Source organism: Prosopis cineraria, unplaced genomic scaffold, assembly GCF_029017545.1.
Source record: "Prosopis cineraria cultivar Desert tree isolate PC_DT_omini unplaced genomic scaffold, ASM2901754v1 PC8, whole genome shotgun sequence".
NCBI lineage: Eukaryota > Viridiplantae > Streptophyta > Magnoliopsida > Fabales > Fabaceae > Prosopis > Prosopis cineraria.
Genome location: NW_026555339.1, coordinates 7,971,593 through 7,984,147, shown reverse-complemented (window position 1 = coordinate 7,984,147; position 12,555 = coordinate 7,971,593). Strand labels below are relative to the sequence as shown.

Below are 12,555 nucleotides of genomic sequence, written 5' to 3'. Positions count from 1 at the left end.
CCTTAAAAGTAGATGTGAATAATATTATCTCAAAAGAAGATGACGGTGTTTTTTTATAAAATATTTTTTTATTTAAAAATATAAAATATTTTAAATTTAATTTAATTTTTAATAAAATAATTATTTATTTTTAAATTAGTTTTATCTTTTTATATTTAACTCTATTAAATATTTTATAATAAATATAAATTTATTTATTAATAAAAATATTTTTAAATAATAATAATAATTATATTTTAAAAAATAAAAAATATTTTATATTTTTAAATATCTGACTTTTTAAAAAATATTTTATAAATATTTTAAATCTTTTAACGAGTAAAAGATAACTCTTTGATGATCTTTCCGGCAAACAAATTAGCTATAGCCTAACAAATTTGCTCGTATCGCATTAGTGAAAAACATCAAGGTCAATCAAAAATCGTAGAACAGGATTTCCTCCCTCATCCTGTTTAACATTTGTTTCAATTATTATTATTTTTTCAGGAGTTTTATTTACATGACCTTTCATGATGCTGGGAGGCATTAGGTCAAAGGGTCAGATCGGTGATAGTTCTCTATATATATGAGTCATCAAGGTCAAGTCTGAGTTCAAAAGCATCATTCCACACCTCTTGGCAGAGATTTCTGATTTTTGGCTCTCGATCACATTTGAGCAAACCATTGAGGGTTTGGTTCAAAGCTTCAGATTTTTGTTTTTACTATTTTACAAATTTTTTGTTCACAATGATTTGCTCTGTGAAACAATCTGCTCTAGGGACCAGAGGTTCTTCTTCTAATGCTATTTTCCGGGAAAAACATACAAGCCCAGTTCAGATATCTTCGTTTTCACCTTCTTTTCCCAGAGTAAAAACCCTGAAATCTCTTGTTTCGGTGAAAAAACCATTGTACCTTTCTCCCACTGGGAAGTTTGGTTCTGGGAAAATTCAACAACAACACAGTTTGATCACATGTAAAGCGTACGAGGCCGAGCGATCAGAGATTGAAACAAGCACACCATCAGAGGCAGCTCAGAAGCTGAAAATTGGGATATACTTTGCAACATGGTGGGCTCTGAATGTGGTTTTTAATATTTATAACAAGAAGGTCCTGAATGCATATCCCTACCCTTGGCTTACTTCCACTCTCTCACTTGCATGTGGGTCTCTTATGATGTTGATCTCTTGGGCCACGAGGATAGCTGAGGCGCCGAAGACTGATCCTGAATTCTGGAAGACTTTGTTTCCTGTAAGTGACAGGGTTTTTGTTTGTTTCCCAAGAAAATTGTCTGGATATAGAGAAAACAATGTTTTGTTTGACAATATGCCGTATTTTTCTCTGGACATTGGTTGAAACCAGAATTATAAAATTGAAAACTTAATCCAATTCAACCATGCAGCTACTGGAGAAGTTTAGTCATATACTTTGTTTCACAAATGATCAAATTGAAAGGGAGGGACTTACTATAGCCTCTCCCTCTATTTGTTGCTAAGTTTAAGATTTGAAAGATATCAAGTAATTCGTGTTTATTATCCTGAATTGATTTATTTTCAAATGAATAGTGATCTGAAGTAGTCTCTCTCTCTCTCTCTCTCTCTCTCTCTCTTTCACATAGGTTGCTGTTGCACATACAATAGGACATGTAGCAGCAACAGTTAGCATGTCAAAAGTTGCAGTTTCATTCACCCACATCATCAAGAGTGGTGAGCCTGCATTCAGTGTGTTGGTTTCAAGGCTTATATTGGGAGAGACCTTCCCGGTGCCGGTCTATCTGTCTTTGATTCCAATTATTGGTGGATGTGCTCTTGCTGCTGTGACTGAGCTAAATTTCAATATGACTGGTAATGAAGTAACTTTGCTTATTGTATTCAGTTTCTTTTTTATGTCACTCAAGAAAGCAATTTCGAGATAGAAATAGTATCATGACAAAAACTGAATTGATCCTTGAATTAAACTGAGAAATGTATGTGTTTGATTCATTATGCTTTGCAAATCCCTGGTGTTTTCCTTTGCTGCAAATTGAATACTGGGCTTTCAAAGCCTGTATGCTTGCTTTAAGTTTGACCACTTAAAAAACAAAAGAAGGGAGTGATTGGCTGTGACTTTTGTGATTAGAGGAGACTGCTTGTAACATTGTAATGATTTTCCACTCTTTTTGTTTAGAGTAGTTCTTTCTTCCCTGACATACTTCTTTCAACTTTTTTCTGCAGGTTTCATGGGTGCTATGATATCAAATTTGGCATTTGTGTTTCGCAATATCTTTTCAAAGAGGGGCATGAAGGGGAAGTCTGTCAGTGGAATGAACTACTACGCTTGTTTGTCAATGTTGTCTCTCTTGATTCTCACACCATTTGCATTTGCTGTGGAGGGACCGCAGATGTGGGCAGCCGGATGGCAAACAGCCCTCTCACAAATTGGACCCCAATTCATTTGGTAATTATTACTGCTGACTTTGATGCTCCCTTTTGTATTTTTACCATGATCACACGTTTCTTAGCCTTTGTGCATGTACTTTCTACATCGCTAATAGATTATGTAAATACGTTGTTTGTCATTTTGAGGAAATATAAGTATTTGATGCTTCCTAATCTCTTCTCCGATTGAATTTTTTTTTTTCCCCCTAGAGACGTTTGAATTCTTCTTGATGGGCACCTATAATGAAGTGACATGCATGAGCGCTAAAGTTTCTACACTCTTATGTTATTGCTTCTTTTTGGCTTCTCATGCCTCATAACTTGTCTGTAAAGAAACATTTGGCCTTGTGATTTAGTTCCTTGTTTTCCATATATCTGTAAATGAAATTAAAGAATAAAACTTCTAAAATATCATTTTGAATACGATATAAAATATTTTGTTAATTACACTTTATTTCAACCACATTATCTCTTCTTGCTGCTTATGAGTTTTGTTGCATTTTCTAACAAATAAAGACCTGAGTTTTCCCCCTCTTTTCGGATTATGTGCCTTTTGTTTGTTCTTATCATTTGGTTCTGAAAGCTTCTGCACTTTCCCATTGACAACTAAAATGTTTGGCTGTATTAATTGAACCCGATAGGTGGATGGCTGCTCAAAGCGTGTTCTATCATCTGTACAACCAGGTCTCATACATGTCTCTAGACCAGATCTCTCCTTTGACATTTAGCATTGGAAACACCATGAAACGCATATCAGTCATAGTCTCTTCAATCATCATCTTCCGCACGCCAGTTCAGCCCATCAATATTTTTGGAGCTTCCATTGCCATCCTTGGAACCTTCTTGTACTCACAGGTATTTTTTAGTCAAGCATTTCATATTACCTTTGTATTATGACATGTCTCATTGCTTCATAACCAGCTGTTTCGCCTTTTAGCTGTATTACATACTAATAAAACAAAATGCTACTCATCAATCATGGTGATCTATGCATGTAACTGAAACAACATATCTGCTCTACTTTTATTATTTTCATAGGAAAAGGGTAAAAAAGTTGTTCATTGTCTGATCATCGGGTTGAACCTCAATACAGTAATTGATAGAAAAGGGCAGGGTGGAAGAATTTTTGTTTTATTAGGTTTATGAAAGGGAAAAATGTGAGGCTTATATTGTAGAGTTAGGTGTCTGTGTTTCAGAATATCATAACTACCCATATGGTGGCCACATTCTGGGATTAGGTGAGCCATTGTTCGGTTTGTTGTGGTTGGACTTTGAATTGCTACCTAACTGTAATTACTTTGAATCCATGGTCTTGTGTTCCAATTTCAAGTCAGTTTCAACTTAAGTTAGCTTGAAAATGGACCACTTTAAATAAATGACTTGAGAATTTGCCTTGGTTCATACCATCACGGGTCGGCGAGGCAGTACTTGTCTGTCACCGTTGTAAATATTTGTTGGGACCTTGGAAAATAAAGCCCTGTCAGAGTGTGAGACGGTAAAATATTAAATAGATTTCGGTGCAGTTAAGTTGTTTGCTATCAATTTCTTTAATAAATTATAAAGTTCAGGTCTTCTCAATCCTTACCACTCAAATGGACCGTACACATATAATAGAGACCCACCACTTAAATGGGCCCCACACATTGTATCCATCTCTCCAAAATTGACAAGAAATTTAGGGGGAAAAATTAGGTGATGCAAGGTCACAAGGTTATTATAAGTGAAGGAATGTTTTAATTAAAAGATAAATTTTCTCATCGTGTCATTTTTGCAGAGGATGATTATTCTGATTTCTCATTCTGTCATTTTTCACAGGCAAAACAATAGGGTGAAGGAATTAATTCAAAGTAAAACCTGGTACATCCTTGTACCCTGATAATCTCAGCCTGGAAGACAAGGAAGCTGATTACAAGAGATTTGTGACTGCTGGGTTTTGTTTTGATGGGGATGATCTGGCTGTGTGATAACCTGTAAATAATGACATTAAACAATAATTCTGCTGAGGAAATTGTATCATTCTATAAAAGGTTAGCTAGTGGTTTGGAAGTTTTCTGTTTCAAATTTCCCAGAAGTTTAAACTTTGGAAAAAATAAATGTTCTTGTTTCACACAGTCTGAGCCTCCTCCGATGATATTCTGGAAACATTTGTTTATTTTATTAGAAAGGTTTAATAATAATCCGAGGACTATTTTCTGTTTGATGCTCTTGTTCTGATGCAGAGATTATATTATTATGATATGACCATCAATGTTTTGTGATGCAACTTGATATTTTATTATCTGCATTTCATAGCAGACCAGAAATTGTGTGTATTTTGACCTTTTGAGGCAATATTGAATGCTTCCCATGTGAACATGTCCATGGAAAAAGTGACCCTTCAGTGATCAAAGGGTTAATAACCCAACATAGTATGTTTATTTGTGGTTTGGGTCTGTCTTAAGGGTATGCTTCAGATAGAGACTTTAACAAGGATCTTACTTTTTGAAGGTTTCAATTGTATGCATTATAGCTGTCATTACCTTCGAAAGCCAAATTATTTGGCATGAATCCTTTTAGCATTTCAAGTCTCAGTACATAACGTTGCATCTACTTGGATTATGGACCACACAGATCAAGATAAAAGCAAATTTTAGAAAGAAAAAAAAAATTGACAAATGACACCAAAAGAGGTGTAATTTATGAAATAACTAGGCTTTTTTTTTTTTGGGTCAAGAGCTAGGAATAAAATATTTTTTAAGAGTTGTATAAATAAGTTGTCGTTTATGTTTTTTTTAAATGTCATTCATACTCCTTGGAATCCTGACTTGATATTCTTGGTGTTAGAAGAGTAATTTGATTTATTACCATTTGATGAAAATAGTAGTTATGCAATGTCTAGAATGCGATCTCGTAACTTTAGTACTTACTCCTATGTTAACAAAACAATGTGCAAAGAAAATAAGGTCAAAAGGTTTAATAGATATTTTTTATTTTAGTTATACTTAAATTCACTATTTATTTTTGCTTTTAAATGTGCTCGAAAGGAAGAGGATAGGTAGAAAAATATAATATTTACTTAATTTACAATAAAAGAAAATAAATAAACAAAAATTTCTCGCCTTTCCTTCTTTTAATTTCCTCAACTCAAATTTATCATCTCAAGTTTAATAGTTTTCTAATGGAAAAAAAAAATAACTTCTAGCATGAATGGAAGATAAGGGAAACCTAATCAAGTGCACACCAACAGAAATAGTTTTGCTTTGGCTTTCATTCAACCGAGAAAAAAAAATACAACATAAATAAAAACAAAAGGCTATTTCATAATGAAGTGGCCACACCTTACTTATCTAAAAAGTGGTAACCTATATGGGAACATGACCTGAGTTTTCTCAGTGGAACAAGAAAGAGAACAAATGAAACAAAGAAAGAATGAATGAGTGTGTTTACATTATTTAAGACACTTGAGCAGAAAGATGTCATTTTAAAGAACAACATATAATACAGCCAAGTGGCCAATCAAAATAGCCTGTTTAAATGTTTTAAAGAGGATTGGACCAAAAAAAAAAAAAAAGCTATGTTCTCTTAGTTTTTGTGTGTGTATGTGTGTACACATATATGGGGAGAGAGGGGGAGGGGGAAGAGAGAGAGACAGGAACCAGTTTCTTGGAGATGCTGATACTGAATACCTGCAAATTGAGACTGAGGATAATGAAGTTGCAGATGCTTCCATGTTACTTGAAGAGCTAATAGAAATGAAGTGAAGATTGATGTAAGTCTTGCAATTTTGGAGATGCAGATTGATGTGGATAATGCTTTTAAGGTTACATTCAAGCTTCCATGAAAAAACAAAACGACACTTTGTGGATAAGATTTTCTTTTCAATGCTTGGAAGAATGAATAGAGACCAGAAATAAATTATCCACCTTGCCAGTCTAAAATAATTATTGTTATGGGTGAATTAAGTGTTTTAAGATATTAAAAGGACCAGTAAGAGGCTAATTGAATATATTATTCCCAAATAATAATAATAATAGTAGTAGTAAATTAATAAATAAATTTAGTTCTGGAATAGAAGTTATTCATGCAGCTTCTGAGTTTCAATTTTGTCATGTTCAAAATTTAATTGTCCTTCATATGTACAAGTATGCACTCCGCTCGCTCATAAAATAGAGAGATGGCACAATTAAAATCACTCGAACAACATAAAATTTAATATCTTTTTCATAACATAAATAATTAAATTGAGTCTTAAAAACTTATCAAGTTAAAAAAACTAGCTTCTCGTTTGGCCAACCTTTTTTTTTTTTTTGGGGTGGGGTGGAATTATGATGTTTCCAAGCACATATACATATGCATGCGTGTGACACACACACACACACTCTCCCTCCTATACAAAAATGCATGCATGCATGCGTGTACATACATACATATAAAAGGACATTTTAACATCTTTTGGACAAACAATCATTTAACTACATTTAGCCTTTAGAATTGGAAGAAGAGCAAGATATAAACATCTCATTACACCTGAATTCACTAAATTTAATTTAAATATTTCAGATATTATTTTTAATTAAATTATAATATTTTCAACATTGAACAAAACAAGATCAGGAAATATCGCTCCTTTAATTGTTAACTTATAATAAATAATTATCTCGCTAAAAAATACCCAAAAAAAAAAATCTTTCACCTTTCAAATCAGTGGTTCAGAAAAATCACCATCAAGTGGCAACTTAAATATTCAAACATCTGAGTTTTCAATTTGTCTTGAGAAAATAACAAGTATTAGACATCTTTTCAACCATCAAACTTACTTCTAACGACCAATAAACAGCTAAACACTACTAAAATATGACAGTATCACTGTAGACACACAAAAGTATCATCACTAAGAGACAAAGTAAATTGCTTTATTAGTGGATTTGAAATCATAGACCTTATTAATAAAACCAGCAAAATGGGATACGAGCATTAAATAACCCATCTAATATGCATAACTCGATCTCAAACACAGAACCTTATATTAAGTAACTAGCTCTCTGGTAGGAAGATGACCCTTCTTCAAACCGTCAAATACTTGATGGCAGTTTGAACATCTTTATCGCCTCGGCCGCTGAAATTAACCACAACCTTGGCTCCGTCCGGAAGGGTTGGGCATAGCTTGTCGAGATAAGCCAAGGCATGAGATGTCTCCAATGCTGGGATTATGCCTTCAAGTCTTGAAACTCTCTGAAAAGCTGCACACAACGCAAAAATACCCAAGAATGAAGCAGAAAAACAAGACCTGATGAGAACAACACCATATCTTACTGCAATTTTTGCACGGAAAATTTACGAATGTACTGAATATCTAAATAGATGCCATGTACAATAGAAATGATCACAGATGGTTCCAGCAGCAATGCCTGTCAGTCTTACTAACTGAAGAAAGGGCCATAACACATGACTTAGTCGTAGCTTTTAGGTCTTTGCCATGAGTTGCCCAAAATAACATGGTGCATGAATATTTCTCATGATCCAGATCCGTACGAAAGAGTTTCTCCAAGGGAACCCAAACAAGAATTCATATCATTCCAGTTACATATTGCAATAATGTAGTTGAAACAAAAATATGATCAATGGGAAACAGAGAAACTGTTGTGCACAATATAAAGATCAAAAGATAATGAAAAAAAGTTAACTCTAAGACTCCAACTCCTAATCCGCTAGGAGTTCCACTTTAACAGTTGTCTCTTCTCAACACAAACAGGCATACACATATCCAGGAGAGAAGGCATCATCGCCTGCTGATCACTTAAAAAACTTCAATGGCCAAGTTCTTCACCATGATAAAGCCATGAAGCCTGATTTTAGTTCACCAAATCATACCAACACAAAGAAACTTAATCTGAATATTTTAAACTACCAGAAGCTAACAAAAAATTTATAACGATTTCATCAATCATACTGTCACAAGTGTCAGCACTATTAACTGACACTAGTTGAAAATACTAATAGAATCAGCCTTTAGAAAAGAAATGTTATTCAACATACCAGATAGGTATAATCTACTCAGAATGAAACAGCCCAGGCGGATTTGAAATTAACCTTCCTTACCAACTCAAGAACAAAAGTCTTAATGATGCGTAAGTATTCTGAATTTGAAAACCACAAATGATACTGTATGATAAAGCAAAGGCAGAAGAAAGAAAACACAATAGCTATATCTCTGTTAGATATAGTGAAAGTCAGGCTAGCCCTACCTTCCAAGGCTTCTTCATCAGTGACACTATGATATTCTGCACGTCCTAAATCTTTTAAATAGCTATGTTCAGGTCCAACTCCAGGGTAATCCAAGCTGCACAATGCACACAATTCTTTTTATAAAACAAGCAGAGTCTACAAGGAAAAAAGTAAATCAACAACGCAAATATCAATCAGGAAAATCACCCTGCACTTATAGAATGAGGCTCAATTATCTGCCCATCATCATCCTGCAGTAGATAGCTCATAGCCCCATGTAAAATCCCAACTTCTCCCTTCATTAATGTTGCAGCATGCTTGCCACTGTCAAGGCCAAATCCTGCTGCTTCCACACCAATCAGCCTAACATCTCTGTCATCAATAAACTCATTGAAAAGTCCCATAGCATTTGAACCTCCACCAACACATGCAACCAGCACATCTGGCTTCCCTCCCCACTTTTCCAAAGCTTGTTTTCTGGTTTCCTTGCCAATCATAGAATGGAACTCTCTTACCATCATAGGATACGGATGTGGGCCTGCAACAGAACCTAAAATATAATGAGTTGTCTCCACATTTGTCACCCAATCCCTTATAGCTTCTGACGTAGCATCCTTCAGAGTTGCTGTGCCAGACTGGACCGCCCTTACCTACATTATTGAATCACTCTATTAGCAAGCCCAATGATCAGACCACATGCATAAAATTGTTATAGTAAGAAGTCACTTAAACTTTAAAGTAAAGTAAGTCTCTGGCAACTAGGTTGCAAGAACAACTTTCTAGAAAGACCACCATCTAATTCAAATTCAATAACCCTAGCTTAATTTTGGATGATAACAACATATATCCATATCCTACAAACATTCTAGAAAATTTTTACTAGGTAAATTGTTAGAGATGAACAACTTCAAATATAGACCATTCCCTTATACATTTCTCTGCTAAAGACAATATAAAGGATGAATTATGCAAACAAAATGATACAAATACTACAACTAACCTACCTCTGCACCAAGAAGACGCATCCTGAAGACATTAAGCGCTTGTCTTTCCATATCCTGTGCGCCCATGTATATGATACATTCTAACCCAAATCTAGCACATACAGTAGCAGTGGCAACTCCATGCTGACCAGCTCCAGTTTCAGCAATAATGCGCTTTTTGCCCAACCGTTTGGCAAGCAAAGCTTGGGCAACAGCATTGTTAATTTTGTGAGCACCAGTGTGATTAAGGTCTTCCCTCTTCAAATAAATGTGAGGTCCTTCACCATTAGGACGCTTGTAATGCTCTGTCAACCTCTCCGCAAAATAAAGAGGATTCTCCCTACCCACATAGTCTTTCAAAATCCCATCAAGTTCTCTCTGCAATTTCAAAGATATACCTCAGAAAGATTTCCACATCTGTTTCAGATAACGAATTACGGATATTTAGGGGTGCAAGTGAGAGAGAGAGAGAGATTCCAACGTAATTTAACGTAATTGTGTTATGGTAATATATACATATACATACACACACACACACACACACATATATATATATATATATATATCTTGAAAAGTAATTTTAAATGAAGAAAATTAGTGCGCTGATCAACCAATTCTTTTCCCAAATAATCTGTTTCGTATCTCTCAGCAATAGCATAGACGAAAGTGAACATCTTTATTTAAAATACCAGAAGTTGATAGTAACACAAGACAGAAGATGGACAGATAGAATGACTTGTCAAAGTGCAATCTAATTTCAAATAAAATGCATCAAGATAGCAATCACCAAAGCGATGCTCAACAATTCATTACTCTACCGCACCGAACTGGTGTGTGAAAAAATGAAAAATCAAACCTATTTGGTGATATTGAATCCAATGATATAGATAGAAAAACCTGAAAATCTTCATCAGCCGAAAGGCAATGAAACGCGTCCTCAAGCTCGCTGAGCGCGTGCATTAGAGTTTCAGGGACGTACTTACCGCCAAATTTACCAAATCGGCCAAACGAATCGGGTCGCTGTAATACCACCGACCCATTGTCGTTCTCTGCCATAACAGACGAAGGCTCTTTGGTGAGCGAGCACGAGACCAAAAGGGTAATTCGAGCAGAAGATGAAGAAGGGTAAGGTGTAAATTTGAGGGAGTTTGAGGACAAATGCGAAGAAGGGAAGATATCCTTTGAAAGCGCCCTTGAAATATCGAGGTGGTTTCTGCAAGTGGCAGAGCTTGCAACGGAATAAGCCATGGTGGTGTGAGCTCTGATTTCAGAAATTTCAACCGAAATGAAGGTTTTATGTGAGAGTAAGAACAAGGGGAGCAAGAAGTGAGGGATCAAATGTCGGATTTTGCTGTTTGTTTATTAAACACTGAGAAAAATTGTGTGGTTTCAACTGGCAACACATCATATGGCAGTTAGTTTCCCGGAACAGAAAAAAGTGGAACTTTTTGGCATATTCTTGAATTTGGACGACAGTGACGGAAACAGATCCTCCGCACTTCACTGAAATGAAATCTGTCTGATTATATTGTTGGTTTGAAAGGAAAAATATCTTTAATCTAAATAAATTTTTACACACAAAAAAAAAAAACAATTGATGAGTTGGCCTGACTCGTTAGACACGTTTTTATATTCAAAAGACATGTTTTTATATCCCAAAAAAAAGAAAAAGAAATACTTACAGATTTTTCGGTAAGAAAATCCTCACGATGAGATTTAATCACATCATCTTATAAGGTGTATGTCAAATACTTTACTAAACTAACTTTCATTAATTAATTTAATTAATTTTAATTATCTGAAAAATCTATAAAATAGAGTTGTAATTTCAATTCTTAATAGTTTTTTTCCTTTTGTTGGGGGAGGATAATAAATAAAAACTTTGTAAAAAAATTAATCTCAAAGCCAAATCAAAACTTTTAGTATTGAGAACATTAATATAAAAAAATTAATTTAATATTAATATTTTTAAAGATCCTTGTGTTCTCTCTTTTTTTTATTTTGGGACAATTTTGTGAGGGAATCAAATCCTACTTTTTACGCAGTGCTATTTCTAGCCGCCTGCCTAACATGATCATCGTAATAATGCAATATCTATCCTTTTTTACTTTAAATTTTTTAACTTTATTTCGAACAAAAAAAAAGCGTGTCATATGACAGAGATATGTGCTGGCAAAAAAAAAAAAAAATTGATAATGATGCGATGCATTTTAACTTTGTCAAAATGTACACGATTATTTTTTATTACATAAATATGGGCAATTAATCTAGAACTAGATATTTAAGTATTTTCAGGTTTAAAAAAGAATAACTCTTTTTGTGTAATTTTTCTAATCAGGAGGTTAAAACCCAACTTTAGTTAGTTGTGCATAATTATTTTGAAAATTCTGTTGTGTAAATAGTTTTTCAAAACTACTATCTAATATTTGACTATATTTTTTAAAAAATTGATAATATTTTCTTTAATTTTTTTTAAAAAGTATGTAGTGGTAATTGATTATCCTTAATTCATTTTTTCTTTAGTTATTTGATATCAATGCTACTAGACTTAGTCAAATTGGAGCATTATCAAAGCTTGATTAAGGGTAGCTATGACATATTGAGATTTACTTGTAAATAATTTATAATTTGAGAAATAAATTGTGCAATTACATGCAAACTAATTTTTTTTTTCCTTTCATCAGGACAATTAGAATTTTTATCCATGGGTTTGAATATAGTAAAAGGGACCAGTCACTTATAATGTAATAAATTAAAGTTCAAGTACTCACAAAAAAGGTGTCATATTTAGTATTCAACCATGATTATTTCCAATACAATAATGTATTTGAGCAATGAAAAAAAAAAATTAGAATTTTTCTAGGGGAAAAATAAAATTTTTAGGGTCATCCGCTATATTTTCTTTTTCTTGTCATGTGGGGCGTATGAATTTCAAGTTATTTATAATAAAAAATTTATAGTTAAGTTAAAAATTA

At 33.8% G+C, this 12,555-nt stretch overlaps 2 protein-coding genes across 8 annotated transcripts; one reads left to right on the top strand and one right to left on the bottom strand.

The window, feature by feature from the left end:
* Positions 1-532: 532 nt before the first annotated feature.
* LOC129317943 (glucose-6-phosphate/phosphate translocator 1, chloroplastic-like) lies at positions 533-4,591 on the top strand. Its single transcript, XM_054962381.1, has 5 exons — positions 533-1,227; positions 1,595-1,820; positions 2,190-2,412; positions 3,035-3,248; positions 4,209-4,591. Exons 1-5 carry the CDS (start codon positions 727-729, stop codon positions 4,218-4,220), a joined length of 1,176 nt encoding a protein of 391 aa, XP_054818356.1. The 5' UTR covers positions 533-726; the 3' UTR covers positions 4,221-4,591.
* LOC129317942 (tryptophan synthase beta chain 1-like) lies at positions 2,781-11,066 on the bottom strand. 7 transcript variants are annotated; one of them, XM_054962378.1, is made up of 8 exons: positions 10,478-11,066; positions 9,602-9,958; positions 8,805-9,247; positions 8,618-8,712; positions 6,059-7,612; positions 4,248-4,361; positions 3,798-3,870; positions 2,781-3,342 (listed from the first exon to the last, which is right to left on the bottom strand). In XM_054962378.1, the coding sequence occupies exons 1-5, from the start codon at positions 10,826-10,828 to the stop codon at positions 7,437-7,439; spliced, it is 1,422 nt and encodes a 473-aa protein (XP_054818353.1). In that variant the 5' UTR covers positions 10,829-11,066; the 3' UTR covers positions 2,781-3,342; positions 3,798-3,870; positions 4,248-4,361; positions 6,059-7,436. The 7 variants fall into 7 exon arrangements, with proteins under 7 accessions (XP_054818353.1, XP_054818348.1, XP_054818350.1 ...); XM_054962373.1 differs by having other exon boundaries at positions 4,248-6,058; positions 7,393-7,612; XM_054962375.1 differs by having other exon boundaries at positions 3,798-3,854; positions 4,248-6,058; positions 7,393-7,612.
* Positions 11,067-12,555: the final 1,489 nt, after the last annotated feature.

Bases quoted from the DNA above. Each gene is read 5' to 3' on its own strand.
- LOC129317942 (XM_054962378.1), bottom strand. From the start codon at position 10,828: ATGGCTTATTCCGTTGCAAGCTCTGCCACTTGCAGAAACCACCTCGAT. The intron at 9,959-10,477 runs GTTTTTCTATCT...TTGAAATTGCAG, and splicing joins CGGCTGATGAAGATTTTCAG to AGAGAACTTGATGGGATTTT. The intron at 7,613-8,617 runs GTAGGGCTAGCC...CGTTGTGTGCAG, and splicing joins TGATGAAGAAGCCTTGGAAG to CTTTTCAGAGAGTTTCAAGA.
- LOC129317943 (XM_054962381.1), top strand. From the start codon at position 727: ATGATTTGCTCTGTGAAACAATCTGCTCTAGGGACCAGAGGTTCTTCT. The intron at 1,821-2,189 runs GTAATGAAGTAA...TTTTTTCTGCAG, and splicing joins GCTAAATTTCAATATGACTG to GTTTCATGGGTGCTATGATA. The intron at 2,413-3,034 runs GTAATTATTACT...TGAACCCGATAG, and splicing joins ATTGGACCCCAATTCATTTG to GTGGATGGCTGCTCAAAGCG.